The sequence below is a fragment of the Neolamprologus brichardi genome, chromosome 5, assembly GCF_056152115.1.
Source record: "Neolamprologus brichardi isolate AB-2024 chromosome 5, ASM5615211v1, whole genome shotgun sequence".
NCBI lineage: Eukaryota > Metazoa > Chordata > Actinopteri > Cichliformes > Cichlidae > Neolamprologus > Neolamprologus brichardi.
In genome coordinates, this window is record NC_142108.1 from 30,932,609 (window position 1) to 30,952,666 (window position 20,058).

General features: G+C 40.6%; 2 protein-coding genes across 2 annotated transcripts; both read right to left on the reverse strand.

The window, feature by feature from the left end:
• Positions 1 to 64: 64 nt before the first annotated feature.
• On the reverse strand, positions 65 to 4,049 carry ddit3 (DNA-damage-inducible transcript 3). The gene is made up of 4 exons (XM_087841038.1): positions 3,897 to 4,049; positions 2,541 to 2,602; positions 1,999 to 2,207; positions 65 to 1,810 (listed from the first exon to the last, which is right to left on the reverse strand). Exons 3-4 carry the CDS (start codon positions 2,152 to 2,154, stop codon positions 1,040 to 1,042), a joined length of 927 nt encoding a protein of 308 aa, XP_087697164.1. The 5' UTR covers positions 2,155 to 2,207; positions 2,541 to 2,602; positions 3,897 to 4,049; the 3' UTR covers positions 65 to 1,039.
• Positions 4,050 to 6,688: 2,639 nt separating this feature from the next.
• On the reverse strand, positions 6,689 to 19,734 carry LOC118454610 (uncharacterized). Its single transcript, XM_087841039.1, has 8 exons — positions 17,349 to 19,734; positions 15,356 to 15,404; positions 14,862 to 14,905; positions 13,817 to 13,960; positions 12,051 to 12,164; positions 9,713 to 10,748; positions 8,997 to 9,164; positions 6,689 to 8,252 (listed from the first exon to the last, which is right to left on the reverse strand). The coding sequence occupies exons 1-8, from the start codon at positions 17,412 to 17,414 to the stop codon at positions 8,026 to 8,028; spliced, it is 1,848 nt and encodes a 615-aa protein (XP_087697165.1). The 5' UTR covers positions 17,415 to 19,734; the 3' UTR covers positions 6,689 to 8,025.
• Positions 19,735 to 20,058: the final 324 nt, after the last annotated feature.

Genomic DNA, 20,058 nt, shown 5'->3' on the forward strand with positions numbered 1-20,058 from the left:
TCTCATTTACCACACACACAGAGCACAGATCCTTAAGACAAATAATCACAGACACAGAAAAATATTCTAGTTTTTTTGTTTATTGCAAATTGGGTGTGTTACAACGCAGGATAAAATGAATGGTATGGTAAAATACATATTTAATGCCATCAGTGACAAAAGCCATGCATGCAATATTCTACAATTAACAATTTAAGTGACTACAATGAGAAAATAACAGCGGATATGTTGGTATATTACAGTACAAGCCTTTACAGTACAATTGTATATATTACAGCATTATATAAAAATAGTAAATAAGGGTAGAAGAGCTCTTAATAATTCTACCACAAATTCCCATAATAGAAAAGGTCAGCTTAGAAAGTAGAGCCGGTTCCTACTTGCTTTATGTAAATACACATACACACAAGCCATGGGTTATACAAAAGTAAGAAAATTATGTCTTTTTTTTTTTCCTCCCCCCACAAATAAAAAGCATTCTCTCATACTCACACTGCACTGGGCACTTTCAGACTTTTCCTGAGCTCCTAAACTCTCCACAAATTGGGGCAAATAATCTCTGCTAGCCAGATTGCAGCCCTTAAAGTAGGAGTTACAATTTATTGCAAAATGGTGGGAAGATCTATCAGTGAAATGCTCTTTAAAAGAAGTTCCTTTCTGTCCTACATGCAACTCAAAATATGGATCTCATTAGGCATTCCTCAAAATGACATTCATTAAAACCTCTGCGTGATTTGCACTTAGAGCCGTCTGTTCTCCTTCATACATGCTGTGTCTTTCGAAAAGCCGCAATGCTGTTGCAGCCCCTTTTCTCTCTGTACCCTTTCATGTCTTGACTTTCATCACTTTCCTTCCTCTTGCAATCTTTATCCGTCTTTTACAAGAAACAAAATCCTCACTTATAAAAAATTTATCTTTGGTTTCCATTCTTCTAAGAGGCATTTCATGACCACCCTGTTACACCTTTCCCCACCACTGCTTGTTCGAATTCTGTAGGACCTGACATATTTTATTCCCGTCCTCCTTCACCACCTCCCTCTCATTTTCTGGTGTTGACTAGTCTCTCGATAAGGGCTCTTCGTGTCCTCTGTACCTCCTCTCCCAGCCTTTCGATTTCTGCTTTAAGACGCTCGTTCTGCTCTGTCAGCTCCTGTACCTTCCTCTCGTTCTCCTGCTCTCTTTCTTTGCGACTCTTTTTGGTAGATGAGTAGGATGAGCGCTGCGAGGAGGAAACAAAAGAGGACAAGGCACCGTTGGCCCTCTCGCTGGTGGTCCTCTTGCGTTTTCCCAAACGGGAGGATGGGTAAACAGTGGGAGAAGACACGGGTGAAGAGGGAGAAGAACAAATTTGAGATGGTGACTGGGAGGCTGAAGAGGAGCAAGATGGCGAATCGGGGACGCAAGGCAGTTCCTCCTCGCTGGCTGAGGGAGATGCAGGATGGACATTAGCCTGGTGGTGCTGGTGGTGGTAATAATAGCCACCGCCGATCACTGCTCCACTCGCATCCACCATTCCCACTCCTCCATCACTCAGCAACTCGAAGAACTCGGGAGGCAGCAAGTCACTGCCACCTCCTGCCGAGCCATCTCCACTTCTCCCACCCTCAGCCTCCACCTGCCGTTCTTCTGTAACAGCTGGACTCATGCAGGAGGAGGAGGAAGAGGAGGATGACGACGAGTTGTGATGCAGGGTCTGGGTGCTGTGGATCTCCTCTGTGGTCCTCTGGACACCGTCACCCCATGTCTGGCTGCCATCAGTCAGCCACGTCAGAGAGCAACTTTCCAGGACATCCATGAACTCTGGCTCCTTCTGGAAGCACAAAATATAAATGTCAAAACCGGTCGAGAGTTAAAAGTGCAACTAAATTAAACGTCGTCTGGCACACGAGTGAAAATTTTCACAAAAATTAAAAGAAAAGAAAACAGAAAAAAAGTGCAATGAACAAAGACTCACATTCATCATGGGTATGATACCATTTCATTTTCCAAACTACTGACCTCGGTGCATGTAGGGGCTCGTGCCAGTTTTGCCCCTCCTGTGTCAGAGCCCAGAATATCCTGCAGGTCCTCATACCACGCCTCCAACTCTGCACCATACAACGGCCCCACACCAGGGGGGTACGGCGGGGGCAGGTGTAGCCACTCGGCAGTCATCTCGCCAATCAGTCGCAACGCACAGATACTCGGCCACACAGTTCACACTGGACCTGAGGGGAGGGGGGGTGAAAGGGAAAAGTGCAAAGCAGCTGCAGGTTAGATGACTGACATTGTGTTCAATTTAAAAATAACTGTAATTAGATATGTAGTCCGAGTACGCAGGGATTTAGGATGGTCTGTCTCAAAACTGAATACTATAGTCTGGCTTTGTCTACTCAATAATTAATCAAGTTTCAATAAAACAGTAACACAGAGAAAAATGCATTATTGCAGCAAAAAAAATGAAATCAATTTAGGATGCCGTAATTCCACAATTAAATGGATGGAAAAATAAAAAAGATCACATCGAAATCTTAAAAGATGGAATGAATGTTGAATATTACCTTTAGAAAGCCTCCTTTAATCAAGTCTGGCAATTTGTTGGAGATAGCTTGTCCCAATAATTCTGCAAAGAAACATACATATTTAGTAGGTTAGTAAGAAAAAGAATGGTGTTTTTTTTTTTCCCCCTTACTGATTGAAATTGCTGAGATTTCAAAATCAAAATAGAGATTTGGCGAACACAGAGCCTGCTGTGAGTGGAAACAAAAAGGTGCCCGAAACGCCACTGGTTTAACTGATGAAATAATAAAGAAGAAGAAAGAAGGCAAAATTCCTGTCACATAATTATTGTAAACAAAGACCAAGGTGCTCTCCACTGCGCCCCCTGCTTTTGACGGTCCTCAAAACACGCCGGAGTCGATAAACAAGTGGTTAAAACGCCGAGGAAACTCAGGAGTCCAGATCTGTCTGCTCTGCTTACAGTCGTCTTAAAGACCAGTACACAAAAGCCATCACAATGACTGAGTTTTGTCATAAAAAGGTTTTTTAATGTGTAAAGAGAAAAAATAAAATAAAATACTTTGACTTAGGCAGTGATATAAAATGTGAGCGGTAAAAAAAATAAAAATAAAGAAACCCTGTTTAGCTTCCTCCTGTTAAACGTCAGATGTGAACGCAAACGTACACGCGTTAAAACTGTGGTGACCAAAACGCGTGACATTAGTGTTTTATAATAACACGCGTATATACGTTTTTCCTGTTTTAGTTACATGACCACTGTACGCCAAGACAATTACGTCATGGAAACCCAAGTCCAGCCGGGGGAATGGGCGAAACAAAAGGAAACGTAGAGAGAAAAGAGAAAAGCAAAGAGTGGGATGGGTGGAAAGGAAAAGTAACGAAAACAGCTGCTCATTCAGCGGTGAACGTTTCACCTAAACGGGACTGTCAAAGTCCAAAAAACAAAAATTAAACACGTCCAATTTCATGTCGACAGCTCCACCAATTACTGTCAGACGTTACGGCGCAGTATAGACTCTGTTATAAACGCTCACAATCAGTGACAACTGAAATTTAAAGCGGCGCATGCCTTTGGTGCTACATTCGCGGAATTGTGTCGGGGCGTTCGGCACGGTCGGCTGCCAAAACATCGAAACTTCCTCGGCACAAGTCCGTGAGAGCTTGACAACTTGGAAAACGAAGCGGACAACACCTAAAAACAACTCGGATAAAATTATGGTCGATTAAAGCAACTGTTTTTCTAAAAATGGCTCTGAAATATCGGCCAAAAAACATGCACAGTGCTTTTTTCGTTTTCCACTACACCGATGGAGCACTCCGAGAGTGTGTGAAGACGCCGTTAGTTGTTCACTGAAAGATTAAAAACAGCAGAACTGCTAACAGGAACATCCGCTTACCCTTTTTCTTTTATTCGCTCGCCTTCTCGACTGTCTTGAATTCGAATGTAGATATTTTAGTAAAAATTGGTGATAGCTCATGTTAACCATTGTTCAGTCTTGACGGCTGAATGTGATTTTACGGAAACTCCCGGCGGCGTTTATATTGTGGGAGACGCCAACCGAACTATGCATGGGAAGGTAAATTCGGCGCAACCGAACCAGAGCGACGGAACCTGACGTTCCAGTAGACCAATAAGAAGAGCAGAGTTAACATCTTTCCCTTGGTGACATCCAATAGAGTGACCCGAAAACAGCCCAGGGCGGGGAAATCTGCGGGTTAGCTGGTTGTTCACACTAGCGTGTATAGTTTGTGCGAGCAGCAATTGTGATGCAGTCATAAGACGGCCAGGACGAATTTGGGGCGTATGGGAGTCACATGAAAGGAATGATGCAATGCTTGGCAACCAATTTCTAGCTGGGGATAACACCAGCAGAATCAGAACATGTTTTATTAAACAGTGTTGGCTCTAACAAAAATCTAAAAATATACATATATGCATGGATCTAATGTCGAAGAATTGTTTGTTTCCGGAACACAAAAGCTGAATCGATTACCCCCCTCTACTAATTGTTTTATCGTGATTTTTTTTTTAAAAAAAAAATCTGTTTTCTATCCAAACCATTTAGCGCTTACTTGCTCCCGTGACGTGTTCATTTATTGTGTTGCCATCCGCGTGCGTTTACCTGACTTTTGATTCCATGCGTTTGTCTAAAGTTTTTTCGTGTCACCGGCAGTCGCCGCACACCTGCCTTGTTTTGGTTTGGGTTTTTTTGTTTTGTTTTTTTTTACCCCCGTGGCATGTCCGAGGGGGACAAAAACCCACCTGCCCCCACCCAGACTAACGTCGAAATAACGCGTTTTTTGGAGGCCATGTGTTAGATGTTTGTCAGGTAATATTTGCAGCATAGCACACTTGCACTCTTGCTCGTATTCTCAGCCATTTCATACCGCGCGCTCTGCTGCAGCTGCTGCTCCGCGCGAGATATGAAAACACATGCCCGGCCGGAGGAGCGTCTGTGGCGCGAGCCCGCGGAGCTGGGTGTGATCCAGCTGCAGACTAATACTCCCCTGTTTTAATCTGGCAATGATGAAATTTATCAGTTCTTTGCTACAAGAAATTCTGGTTTTGTAGGTATGTTACTTATATATACTTATATAACAAAACATCTCTCTCTCTCTCTATCCATCTATATATCTATCTCTCTCTATCTCTCTCTCTATATATATATATACACACACAAAATATATTTGTCGCATATATATAGTAAAACATCGGGTGCTTGTTGACATATTTGTGTAACTTGCACTTACAGAACAACATAAGTTCCTGGGGTGTCACTCTTCACATGTAAACAGCCTCTTACAGTATACTGTAAACTTAATAATATGAATATCATAGCATTTCACCTCTACCTGGACCTATATAACATTTTTTTTAGATATTAATAACACATGAAAGTTGTTTACATAATTTATAAAAGTCTAGTTAAACTCCCACAGACTAAAATACAGCTAACAAACCACCTGCATAAATATTTGTTGTGGGGTAAAGTTCAACGAGGTCATCGCCTCAGACGCACGGGGAGCCATGCTTCACCGTCCTGCGGTAGTCACAATGTTGTATCGTCGACATTAAAGAAGGTAAACAACAATAACAACAACAATAAAAAAAAAAAATACAATAAAAATCTGGTTCCATCATGTTTATGCTCTCGATGCGGTTTCTTTAACCTGCTCCTGACACTTTCTGCCCCAACCTTAGACTCTCAGTCAGCACACGCAAACTGTTTTCCATGCACGGTGCAACGTGCGCGCCTCAACATGCACAGCCCCATAGCAACAGCGCCAAGTAGCGAATAGAAAGCTCAAATACTGTCTCTAGGACCCGGGTTAAAGCGCTGCAGGAAGCACCGTGAAGACGTCACGACTTGAGTGGCTGTTGCTGAGTAGTTGAGCATACTTTCGCTACACCCCTCCCTCTCCACCCATGCCGTCTGTTTATTTTGTCAGTCCCGTCGTCTGTGTTGTAGTCATTATAAAACACTGTTTACAACCCCAAATCTAGGTTGCATATTTTTTTAGACTGTCAGTACGCTCTAATGACGATGACCCCTGCTTTCTAATCGATTGCCACCTTTTTAAAAAATATATAATTTCAAAAAGTAAAAAATAAAACAAAGATAAAGACTGGTATAGACAAGGCATTTGTTTTTCTGTTCCCTTTTATGCCTTAAGGTAACAGAGTGTAAACAAGTCCTGCAGAGTCTAAATTGTCTGCTTGTGTGGATCAGCTTTTGGAGATGTTGGCTGAATATATTTTTGCCTTCTCTTATAATTCTTTTTTTAAAACTATTTCTGTGAAACCAACATAATAACAACACAATTGTGTTTCACACATCACACAAAATAAAGCAAGAAACAGCCCGGTAAAGTAATATTATGTTTATATTTATTTATTAGAAATATGACAAGTGAAAGAACGGGGTTATCGATGCAAAAAATCTGGTTCTTTGTTGTGCTGCCACACAGATTTAAAAGAAGCCTTTGTGCTTGAAATGTAATAAACAATCAGCAAAATAAGGTAAATGAAATTAAAGGGACAGTGGTGCTTATCTCTTCAAAATAAACTCTTCACTTTTGTTTTACAGGCAGAAAGAGTCTGGGGAATTTTCCAGCCACTATACCACGCTCCTCTCTTTCTGTCCTATGCCCTTGGTCAAGACTCCACACCCAGTTCCTCCCGACACACACACACACACACACACACACACACACACACACACACACACACACACACACACACACACACACACACACACACACACACACACACACACACACACACACACACACACACACACACACACACACACACGTTTTTCCAGCCACGTGGGGACTTCCATCTAGGAGGTTACGCGTGGGGACACAACATTTCTAAATGTAATAGAGGCATTATTAAGGCATTATTTGAACTCTTAATTTTTTTAGGGATCAAACATCTATTCTGGTACCACAATTTGTTAAATTTACAAAATCCAATTTTTGTCAGGTTTTTCTACCTGGTGGGGACACAGCTTTTATGTCTTTTCACAAACCACCACCAGGTGACACTATTGCACGTTTACAGTTAGAGGGTCAATTTATATGAATTTACAACCAGAGTATTCAAAGCTGGTATAATGAAAAAGCTTTCAAGTGCTGGTTGGATTTCAGAGAATGGTTTCTGCTACATATTTTTATTTATTGAGTTTTATATTGTTTTTGTTATTTTGTCATTACCCCTTGTATTTGTTCACTGGAAAATTTGTGCACTGGCCTCTGCTTTCAATAAAAAAAAATGTTTCAACTAAAGAGCTTACCTTCCCAACTCATCTTTTAGATATACAGTATAAAAAAGAACTCTCCCTGCTCAAAGTTAACCTAAACAGCAAAGAAAACAATCTTTTCAATACTAATGTACCATTGCTGTCATGGCTGTGTGTAGACGGGCAGGAAATGGTGGACCCAAAATGCAGACTCACGGAGACGAAAGTGAGACGAAAAAGCAGCTTTATTGCTGAACACAAACTAACTTAAACTGAGAATACAAACTGAGGAAAAAGCAGGCAGGATACACGGGCGGAAACACAGCAGGGTGAGGGTACGATGCGACACGGGACTGAGGGAGACACCGACATAAATACACAGGGGAATAACAAGGAGCGTCAGAACACACGAGGAACACAGCTGATACAAATCACAAAGACGAGGGCAAAGCAAGACACATCCACATGAGGCACAGAACTTCAAAGTAAAACAGAAAACACACAAATGCGAAGACACAGACTGAGAGACATGGGCTTAACACAGGGACATGACTAAACTGGAACAGAGGGAGCCCACAGGCAGGGATGACAGGACACAGAACAGAGGGGTCACAGCATAACACAAGGAGCAAAAGGACCAAAACATGAGCCCGGAATAATAACAAAGAACACTGGGTCCCCGACCCAGCACCGTAACAATTGTCTTTTTTTTCTCTAAACATGAGAAAATTTTAAACGGTAACTGAAGCCGTTTATGTTCCATTTGTTTGACATTAGCTTCTTACCTTCTTTTCACTGACTCTCGGTTTAAAGCATCAATTCGGTTTTTCACGTAAAACTTAACTCCCTCCCAACGTCTCTCTTTCAATGCTAATGGTGAAGTCTCAATACATTTGAGACACTCTGCCTTCCCAGGAACCTTTCCAGAGCTGATGTACTCCATTAGAGTCTTCTCCACAGCCTTTATTTCTGCTTCAGTCCACTTCCTTCTTGTGGTTTGTGATGCCCCTGAATAAAGTAGACAGTAACCATGTTATTCAAAAAGAAGAGCATCAAGTTGGTGTGTAATCACATGACTCCCCTTATGACCAGATGTGATACTTGGAGTATGTCGACAAGTATATCAAAAGCTATAGGTACATTTGGACTATACTTTGTACTTGTTGGTATTCCTCAAGTATAAGTACAAGAAATGCCCATAATGCATTGCAGCGATTTAACTGTAAACAACCTATGAAAGAATTAATTGATGTTTAAATAAATAATTTGTCAAACATTGTTGTAACATGTTTTACGTTTTTGAACAGAGTGTGGGAAATAAATTTAAAAAAATAAAACTATCAGTGAGAAGAGACAGTCAATATAACTTCCCTCTCAATTACTTAAAGAACACAACTGGAAGATTAACTATGAACATAGTTGCTGTAAATGAAGCACTCTGGGTGTTGTGACTGTGTGAAAACACTAAAGATAAAACACAACATCTTCTATTACTAATGGGACAAGGGCTGGTCATCCAGTTCTACACTGCAATAATGTGTTCTCTGTTCCGACATCACCGGTGTGATGATGTGACTCTGACATTACCTCCACAGCTGCATTTGTGACAGAGACTGACAAGTTATAGCGTGAATCCATGATATGACTGCAACCTACATCTGGTATCTTTTTCTTGTTCTTAACCTGTAATAGCCCTTATGTTAATGGTAATACTTTAGCAACAGCAGAGTAATCCACAAGTCAGCAACATACCTGAAGATTTTGTCGATAAGAGTGAAGCAGCGGATGACGCAGCGGATGCCTCCGCGGATGCCTCCGCAGATGACGCAGCAGATGACGCAGCAGATGACGCAGCATCTGTCACATTTGTGTTATCCTCATCTTCACTGCTTGATGCATCACTGTCAACAGCTACGTTCTCTGGGAAACACAGCAACCATTTGGAAAAAAACATTAAGACTGCTCCTAAGCAATGTTAAGAAGTATCACACAATAGGGGATAGGGAGAGGAGGATAGCTGTAGTTAAAGCTCTGTATACATGTATACGTATTTGTCTGAAGGTTGTCAGTCATCCAGATAAAGTTTTCTAGAAACTGCATCAATTGGACTTCTTGTTAGGTTAAAGTGTTTTATTACTCTGCCAGAGAGTTTCTTCAGTCTGCAGAAAGTTGGTAGAACACAAATGTATCCACCAGGTGGGTTTCATTTCACACATGACCTGAAAAGGCTTTTTACAAATGAGCCCTTTTCAGTCTCCTATTTGAGGCCTCCTACCAATTTTCCTCAGAAAGAAGCACCTTTCATGAGTAATAAAACATTTGTAGACCGTGTGGAAGAACAGAACTTATCATCCACCGTGCTTACGGACACACAGTCTTAGCTACTGCTACTACTACATCAGCATAATACTGCATGATTTTTGAAATACTTCGATTTTAAATACACAATTTATTAACACATTTTTTACCTTGTGGATCAATGTTTATTTCGTCAAGATTTCTTCCTTTGAAATCTGACAGCTGTCCTCGTTCCATGGCCATAAGGACTTTGCTTATCTTGGCCAGCTGTAACGTCCCTTCAGGCAGTCTGTAATATTCGCGATGCACTCGAATATCATGGCCAAGGAAGTCTGCCAGATTATCCATTTCATTGTCTTTTAAGTTAAGGATCTTGGACATGGTGGCCATGTGCTTCCTTAATTTAATAGAGGACAACGCTTCTGGTTGTTTTGCTCCACAGCTCTGCGCGATCTGTCGAACAACATCTGACCCTCTGATGTGAGTAAGTGCTTTCGGTCTCGCAAACATGAAAGGATTTTCATCTAATACTTCACAATTTCGGCGAGTGTTAACGAGCAAATCCATTGATGTCATCATATCAGGTGTAAGGAGTATGGGGACTTTTCTTCCACGTTTGCCTTTTATCTCTATTCGTTGGAAGTGCCTACAAAGCTTCTTTTCCAGGTCAGTTAAAGCCAATTCTACATCTGGATGAGTCAATGAAGTGTCTCTCAATGTGAACGCATTAAGAATCATTTTGGAAACCTCTCCTTCTCTTCTACGGTTGAAGATAATCACTTCACACAATGTGATTTTTGCAAGTTCTGCCCAGTGCTTCTTATTTGGTTCTTCCTTGAGCTTTGTATGACACTCCATCCGTTGTATGTTGAGATACTGGTGCATCTTCTTCACATCTTCAGTAAAGGGAAGAAGTTGTGGAGTATTCCATTTTGCCTCACTCAGATTTCGGAGAGCCTTTGAAGATAGATATTTAGCATTTGAATTTGAGGAATTGCATTGAGTTCGGGTACACCTTCTCTTCAGTTGTCGGACATCTTCCTGAGAGTTACCTGAAGTAGTTTTCCGTGCTTTTTTCTTCTTTCTTTTGTGTTGTATGAGACTTTCTGCAGAACTGTCACTTTCTTCAGCAGTTTGAGGAGCATATTCTTCCTCACTGATGTCAGTACTTGATATAGATGGGCATCCAAGCATTTGTCTGGTAAGCTTAAAAAAAAAAAAAAGAAAGAAAGAAAGAAAATAGTTAAATTTTTCCACTCACACAAGCATTTAAAGACCAGAGGTAGTACAGTAGTAGTTGTAACAGCTGTACTTGTATTGACAGTTGTATTAATACCATTTACAATACCACACATGTCACAACTTAATTTGAACTAGTCTTATTAAGTAATCTTTCCTCTGCTGCATCACATTTACCAAACAACCCTGGGTGGCTTTGTCTGGATATGCTGTCATTACCCAAAGACTGTCAATACAGCTGTGATGTCACACTCATTAACAGTCACTTAGGTTAGTTTTAAACATCTGGGACAATGTAATCTCTAAGCTAACACTGTTTCTAGGAAATTGCTGAACTTCGTTTTCTTTTTGTAAAAATACACTAATGTTTATAGAAATTGATTTTCTTTATTTAAATATATGATATAATTTTTACCTGGATCAATTACCTTTGAAGAACATTTTTTATGTTTGTAAGGTAGAACAGTATCTACTCAAGTATCAACTGTGTTCCAGGTAAACTGAAGATTTTAGCAGTGCATTGCATTTTAGGATTATCAGGGGATGAGACTGACAAATGCTTAATTAGTAAGCGACAAAAGCATGACAGTCATTTGTTGAGCTCCTTTTGTCAAATTCAAAGAAATAAATTTTAGTCATACCGCATAAACAATAAAATGGGCATTTTGGAACCACCTCACAAGAAATAATGATCCAAATGATCCTATCACAATGAAGAATCCTGTTGCCTCACTACACAAAAGAGACTTAAAATGTGTCACAGATAAAATATACGTAGGCTTAAAAATAACATGTATCACCTTTTATGAGAACATACAGAATATAAAGTTGATCACAAAAGTCATTATGTACTTTAAGCTATTCCTTAAAATTTTTTATTGCTAACTAAATGCAATCATACATTACTACCTATGCAAATGCAATGCTAATTGAATTTAAGCTACTGTTATTACTGTAACACCTTGAAAACCTTTGTGAACTTGAAGCACTAAAACCTCTGAACTTCAGACACTAGAAAAGACATTAAACATCAGTGTCCCTGACAATATTGATAAATGAGAAACCCCTTGTCTCAAGCTTACAGTCGTTCTATCAAGGCGTGCTCGTAATCCAAGAAGGTGACATGATTGTACAGGAGGTAGTTATTATTATTATATTTTTTCACAAGACTTAGTTGTTAGTTTTAAATTTGACGGTTACCGTCTATTCACTTTGTGCTCTGTGCACAAAAATCTGAGATCTGTAGTGGAGTTGTACAAATAAACTTACAATAACACTGTCTGTCCTTCTGAGCTCAGGTACACTTGTATCCATGTCAGAATCAGCTGAAGTGGGTTTAATGATAATGGTACTGTCGCTGTCACTGGACAACTGCTGTTCCATCTGAAAAGTAAACAGAAAAAGATACAAATAACGATTACAGATTAATATAAATTACAGAATAATTATTGCTACAACACAGATTTGTAAATATGTGTCTTAATGCATTTTTGCAGCAGTTGCTCTAGCAATATCACAATTGTTGTCAATTTCAGATAAGATGGGCCACAGTTTTGATTTGGCCAGCAAAATATAAACTCTAAACAAGGGTTTGTTTGTTTTTGTCATTGTGAAAGGCTCACACTTTCCGGCAGGGTGGAAAGACCTTTCTGAGTATTACACTGTTTAGCATGTTGAGTTATCATAATACTACTTTCTCGTTGTGCTTCTGCACTGTACATAAAGCACTTAACTGCAGATTTTATTATCAGCAGTCTGACAAGCTGTCACCACAATACACTGCTATGATCACCTTTCTCAACCTAAGCAAGTGAAGCAATAAAAACATACTGTAGCGTATGAAAATCATCTTCTGTGTGACTCAGTGTAGCACATCTAAGCTATACTACTGCAAGATGTAATATACCTAAATCAATAAGTACACATATCAGAGAGCTGGCAGTCATGATGGAAAGAAGGAAGGTAGATTAATTGTGTGTGCAGGAGACCAGGTGCAAGAGAAGCAAGGCCAGGAGCATTGGAGGTGGATTCAAGCAGTTCTACTAGGGTGTTCATAGGAAGAGAAATGGAGTAGGGATAATCCTGAAGGAAAAGTATGCGGATAGTGTGGTAGAGCTGAAGAGAGAGGCTATGCTGAATGTTGTCAGTGTGTATGTCCCACAGGTTGGAAGTCAGGTAGACGAGAAAGAGGAGTTCTGGAGTGAGTGAGATGAAGTGGTAGAGAGTTTTACTAGGAATGAGAGACTGGTGATTGGAGTAGATTTCAATGGACATGTAGTTGAAGAAAACAGAGGTGATGAGGAGTTGTTGGTTAGGTATTGTGTTAAGGATAGAAATGCAGAAAGACAAATGTTGGTGGATTTTGCCAAAAGAGAGACTGTAAGGTGGTGTCAGGGGAGAATGTAGCTAAGCGACATCATATGGCAGTCTGTAGGATGAAGTTGGACGTAACAACAAAGAAGCAAGTGAAGGCAGAGGCAAAAATTAAATGGTGGAAAATGAGGAAGGAAGACGGTTGTTCATGACGGAGCTGAGACAGGCGTTGGGCAGTATGGAAGAGTTACCAGATGACTTGGAAAGTACAGCTGAAGTGGGAGGGCAACGGCCAAGAAAGCGCTTGGGGTATCCTCTAGACAGAGAAAAGATGACAGGAAACCTGATGGTATTGTGAAGTACAGGAAAATGTCCAAATGAAGAGGTTAGCAAAGAAAAAGTGTGATAGTCAGAGAGATTAAGGAAGTAGACATGAGCATTGGGAGTACAGCCAAGAGAGAGGTGGCAAAGATGAAGAAAAAGGCTTATAGTGAGTTGTATGTGAGGATTGAAGGAAGGACTTGTACTGATTGGCTAGACGGAGATTGAGCTGGAAAGGATGCGCAGCAGGTTCGGGTGATTAAAGACAGAAATGGAGATGTGCTAACAAGTCAAGAGAGCGTGTGACAGCAGGATGTTAGGGATAGAGTGAGATGGAGGCAGATGAGCCGCTGTGGCGACCCCTTAAAGGAGGATCCAAAAGAAGAAGTAGTACAACTAACCTTCATATTGAGGCTACGGTGTAGAAACAAGGTCCTCTCCCTCTGGTCGTTTAACCTTTTACTTTGTGCCCTCTCGTAGCGTTCCTCACATACACTATGATGTCTCCTGAGTTTCTCGAGGCGAAGCAAGCCACGACTTTTAACCTGCAAACAAAGAAATAAATCAAAACCTTTGTTTTATTGTTTTTTGCTTTATTAGATAGTAGTGGAGAGACAAAAGACAGAACAAAGAGGGAATGACAAACAGCAAACAGCCTAGGTGCGAAAAGAAGCCTTACTGCTGAGACAAGGCCTAATCATACCTTGTAATTAATTATAAACAACTTTATTACAATGAATGATTTGTTTTTACGGTGTCCTCAAACATTTTAATGTGGCTGACATTTGTAATTTTTTTTATTAAAATTAAGAAAAAACATAAAAATCAAGGCGACAATTTGATTTGATTCCACTTAGCTCTCACATCACAAGATGTACATATATTGACATAAATAAAATATATGGAAACAATCATTAAAACAAATACTAAGAATATTTATCACATCAGAAATCATGAATATGTATCTGCAGTGCATAAACTAATTTACTACCTTTTATATTGAGGTCCAAACTGGAGGAGTTTGCCTACTTAAAATCCTTCTACCAATTTAACCGTCTGAACACACTGCAGTCTAACCTTTACTTTAAGCTGAACGAACTGAACATATTACACATCAAACAATCCCAGAATGTTTATTTTCAACGGCAAAAACATGTGTGCATGTGATATTTTCAGCAATCATTCTAAGAGTCATTCTAGCATGATGTACACTGAATGAATAGTGGAAATTTCAATATTAATGGATTATTAATTGCAATATTGGCTTGACAGCTATATAATGTGTAAGGTGTAGATGAGAACTCAAACAACCCTAAACTGCTCCTTAAATGATAATGTAAAGTGAGTATGTCAGCGTTAACAATGTGCAATGTCTATCACAGCTGTTTAAGTGCACAGCTGGTTTACTGGTCCATTTAAGAACCAAAAGAAGATGGCATATCCTACCTCTTTCTTGTGTGCAGGGTTAAAGGCATCTGTTCCATCAGCAACTACAAAATTAAAAATGTTGACTTGGTTCAAGATGAAATAACAATAGCAAGTTGAGACGGTCTTTGAGCAATGTGTTTAATTTACAATATATTGAGTTTTGCCTTAAAATAGCCTAAACACTTGAAAGGCTGAATTTATTGGAAAAGAATAGTTGTTGCACAACCTCTACTTAGACCAAATAAAATTATTTCTAACAAAAAACAATTATGATTATTTCATGTTATTTACCTACAGTGACAGCAGAGTATCTGCTGAAGACACATCTGAATTGTAGCTTTTCATTTCTCTGGTGATTTGCAGTTCTACCCCAATGAGAATTTTAACTGAATTTATTTGATCTATTCAGGTTTGGAACCAATTGTACAATTTGCAATTTAAAAATGACAGAAGCCAATTTACAGTTTTACCAACAATGAAGAAAAATGTAGGGTAACACAGAGCTTTCTTACCTGTGCATTCAGCACTGCCATTGGTAGATGCAAAGCTTGGGCCATCCTCCTATCAGCACAAGTGAAACAGTTAATCAAACTTTAAGGACCAACATAATCAAATTTCACTGTACTTCAGTGAGCTCCAGTTGTACAATTTGGCAGTATATTGATGTATGTTACTTTGTGACATCATAGCCTGTCATGGTGGTTATCATTACCCACAACATTTCCTAATATTTCCCTGTCTGTGAAATGTTTATGAAAGTACAGTCATTGCCAATATACAGTCAAGTGACAAAGCTACTAACTTAAATTCTGACGTATGATTAAAGCAGGACAATGACAGAAAATATTTCACTACAATTTCTATGGTGATTTATTAGAATTTTGAGGGATGTAACAGATCATCAAAAAATACAGCAATAGCTTCGTCTTCTTTCCCTTACATACAAGGTTGATGTTTTGAACAGGTGGTCCTGTGATATATTACCATTCTTATATGGCTGAGCAGGGATGCTACACCTGGCAGAGGGAGGGACTGCTCTCATTGTCTAAGACAGGGGTGGGCAACTCCAGGCCTCAAGGGCCGGTGTCCCTGCAGGTTTTAGATGTGTCCTTGAACCAACACAGCTGATTTAAATGGCTAATTAGCTCCTCAACATGTCCTGTAGTTCTCCAGAGGCCTGGTAACAAACTAATCATGTGATTCAGGTGTGTTGACCCAAGGTGAGATCTAAACCTGCAGGACACCGGCCCTCGAGGCCTGGAATTGCCCACCCCTGGTCTAAGAGCTGTTGTCAGACACAGTGACCAGAACCAGCTCAATTTTAAAGTGTGTAGTAAATTATAGATGCAGTACAGATGTACATACAGTCGGTTTTCGTTTTAGCGTGTTCCTAACAATTTACAAACAAGCTTGTTGTGGTTAACGAGCTTGGTGACGTAGGTGAATGCAGACGCAGCGTTATCATTATTCTGACAGCATGTCTCCTTAAGAAGCGTTTTATTAAATACCTTTTTAATTTTTTTAACCTTTGTAGTGTGTGCAGTAACACGTCAGGTCCCACAAACTAAAGTCTCAGCTCACCTACGCTCTCTCTGTGCCTGCTGCCCGCTCTGCGTGCGCGTGCTGAACCCTGCCCTCGGTCACAGACAGAGGACAGAGCAGAGCAGAAATCTCAACTATATTCTCACATCCGCTAATTTCACTCACTGCTCTTTTCATGTGCTAATTAAATACAAGCTGGTTTGTCCCTCATCACCTGTGCACCGATCATCGATCACATACTATCAAATAATGCGCGAGGCAGCTCACGTTCCTCCGCTGACCATGACGGTCACGGTTATGCGCCGTTCACGTGATAACCCTCCTACATGGTATCTTTTCACTGCAGCTCTAAGACGAGGTAGAGAAACATTAAATCTACTTTAAATAGTAGTCGTTCCACTAAAACACGATGTATGATGCTGAAGCTTTACAATTTTGAATTAATCCGTGCATATACGCGCATCTGTGCAGAGTGATATAAAGGGATCGCGGATCAACTACAGCCATAACACCACTGCAGTTTTAGTATAAATTGAAATATCTATCAAGACAATAAAACAGTATATTTTGATGGTTTGGTTTGAACAGTTTACTGTAACGGTGTAGTTTGTGTAATGTAACACTGTGTTGAAGCAAAGTATTTCGTAGCAACTAAGTACCAATAACAGAAATTCATTTTGAAAATACTATATATCCATTAAAATAAAAATCACCACAGTCCGTAGTATTTTTACAGCCAATTGTTACACCGTTTTAAACTTATTTTACTTGACAAAAGCATAGGCAGACCAAGATTTAACAGCAACTCAGTTAGCATCGTTGTTAGCTAACATTAGCTAACCATCAAGTCATACCATTAAGTTACAGCTGCACACGACACTTTGTGTGTTAATATAATGTGCAAACGCGACACAAATTAACCCAAAAGCACAATATTATAATGTGACATAAGTCAAAACTTACCATTCTGGTTAATGCTGCACAGCTAGCTGTACTCCGCATATCGCACGTGCTTGCTGTCTGAAGCATGTCTGTCGTCTGTCTATGCGCCAAAGGAGAGCAGGTGTGGTGATCACAAAAGGAGCGCTTGATTTGGGACGAGGCGCACACCAGATTAACTCCGCTGATTCTTACACATACCGCACCGGACACTGACGGGTCATTGGTGTGTTAAAACAAAGTACAACGTCACTCGGCCATCTATGTGGGGGGATGGGCATGGTCAAGGTGGGGACCTCAAATGTCAAGATATGTGTAAATTGCTGAGAACGAAGTAAATGACTCTACACATTACCTGCTAAGTGAGAAATACAATTTCTGAACTGAAATTGGTTTAATATGTACGTTAAAAAATAACTGAAATAAAAATGTCAGACTGTAGATGTATGAAATTATTGTTTATGTTTTAAAACAAACTGCACTGTCACTCCGCCATCTTGACGTGCTGCAGTAGACAGTAGGTGGGTGGGGTATGGGCATGGTCAAAGTGGGGACCTCAAATGTCAGGATCTGTGTAATATATTAATGATTGCTGAGTAGAGATGAATCCACACATTACTTGCTTAATTAGAAATGCAATTTCCTAACTGATATTTGTTGAGTTGAAATGTACACAAAATATAAGCAGTAGCAAAATTAATTAAATGCAGGAATAAATAAATAATAGAAAAAATACAAAAATGTAAACCAATCAACTACTACCAACCATTGTGATCACTAGACAGGTATTATTGTGAAGGACAGAATTGTGTGGACTCAAAAGTTATGCCAGGCAGGTTTCAATAAATGGTAAACTAAGTTTATTGTAAAAACCAAAAACAATAGTGGATGACACAACAGGTGAATAGAGGATAATGCAAATGTGATTGTAATTGTTTTTAAAGCCTTATATGACAAGGCAACTCCTTACCTCAGTGATCTGCAGCAATTGCAAAAACCAAAGAGATTAATAGAAACTGAGCTGACAGCGTTGTCCCGGGCCTACCCAGATCTGTCGGCTGGCCTGCATATACACATATATATAGTCTTTTTTCCTTCAAAGTTGGGGCCTTTACCAGAGGTCTGTGAGAATCAGGGTCCTATGTGGTATCTTAGGTGTCTTGGATGTTGTTCCTGAAATCTGGAGCAATTACCCCAGTTTGGGGGTCACTGGGTTCTGATTACCACAGGGACCACCGTTGCCTTTTCCCTCCACACTTTTTCCTAGCTCTTCTCATAGCCCTTGGTATTTCTGAAGCTTATGCTCATTCTGCCTGATGTTGGCATCTCATGAGTTACTTGGTTAAAAAAATTCAAATGTACACCCTGCCTGCTAGCATCTTACACCATGGTGTAATGTGCTGGATTATTTGTAGGAGTCCTGGACAAGTCCTTAAAAATCCAAGCTGCTCTGGACCTACATCTCCTGTTGTAGATGTCCTGTAGGGAAGGGAGAGCAGACCTGTAGCAGTGTTCTGCCACACAGATCACTCTCTGAAGGGCTTTTCGTCCTGAACACAGCTGTTCCCATACCAGGATGTAAAGTTCTGTGTGAGGATGCTCTCCACAGCACCCGAATAGAAAGTCCTAAGGATCCCTGGAGAGACTCCAAACTTTCTCAGTTGTCTCAGGTGATACAGGCGCTGCCTAGCCCTTTTGGACTGTGAACAGTCTATGTCAGGTCTAAGGAGATGTCAACCCCAAGGTACTTGAAGGACAGCACCCTCTCCACGTTGATGGCCAGGGGCTTGTAGTCTTGCTGCTTTCTCCAACTAAAATCCACCACCAGCTCCTTGGTCTTGCAGACGTTCAGTTGGAGGTGGTTTTCTCTGCACCAAGGTGCCAGGTTCTTCACCTCGTCCATTAGGCTGTCTCATCGTTGTTGGAGATGAGGCCCAACACCACAGCATCATCAGCGAACGTCACGATGGTGTTTGAGCCTTGAGTGGCCACACAATCAAGAGGTGTAGAGGGAGTATGTAGTGGAAAAGGGTACGCACTCCTGTGGCACTCCTGTGTTGGTAGTGATGCTGTCAGAGACACACTTACCCACCTTCACCACCTGCGATCTACCAGTAAGGAAGTCCAGCACCTATGCACACAAACTGTTGTTAAGTCCAAGATCCCTCAGCTTTGTGAACAGTCTATGGGGCACTATTGTGTCAAATGCTGAACTGTAGTCTACAAGCAGCATTCTCACATAGTTACCCCGTTTCTATCTCACATGGCTTGTAGCTGTGCTAGAGAGCAAGCTTGGGTGAGCTAGCGGGGAATATCTCCTTCTGCAGTAGCCTTAAAAAAGACTATTGTTCGTTCTCCTGTCAGGTAAAAATCTTTTTCGTATGTATATTATACTATTCCATGTGTTATCATGTGTTTGCTATGATATGATGTGTAGTAATGGTTATTAAGGTGCTAATTGCTAATTGGGGATAAGCTAGCAAGCTAGACAATTAGCCGCCATGCTAAGCAGACGTTGGTAGCCAAGTTCATATGTCACTGAGGGGCTACGAGCTCACATGGCTTGTAGCTGTGCCAGAGAGCAAGCTTGGGTGAGCTAGCGGGGAATATTTCCTTCTGCAGTAGCCTTAAAAAAAGACTATTGTTCGTTCTCCTGCCAGACGCCTCGCTACTGTGCTGCCTTAATACTGTGCTGTCTCGCTGGTGCCATTAAAGGACTGGCGGCTGCCATCCA

Bases quoted from the DNA above. Each gene is read 5' to 3' on its own strand.
- ddit3 (XM_087841038.1), bottom strand. From the start codon at position 2,154: ATGACTGCCGAGTGGCTACACCTGCCCCCGCCGTACCCCCCTGGTGTG. The intron at 1,811-1,998 runs GTCAGTAGTTTG...TTGTGCTTCCAG, and splicing joins GAGCCCCTACATGCACCGAG to AAGGAGCCAGAGTTCATGGA.
- LOC118454610 (XM_087841039.1), bottom strand. From the start codon at position 17,414: ATGCTTCAGACAGCAAGCACGTGCGATATGCGGAGTACAGCTAGCTGT. The intron at 15,405-17,348 runs GTAAGTTTTGAC...TTGTGCTGATAG, and splicing joins GTGCAGCATTAACCAGAATG to GAGGATGGCCCAAGCTTTGC. The intron at 13,961-14,861 runs GTAGGATATGCC...CTTTGTTTGCAG, and splicing joins ACCCTGCACACAAGAAAGAG to GTTAAAAGTCGTGGCTTGCT.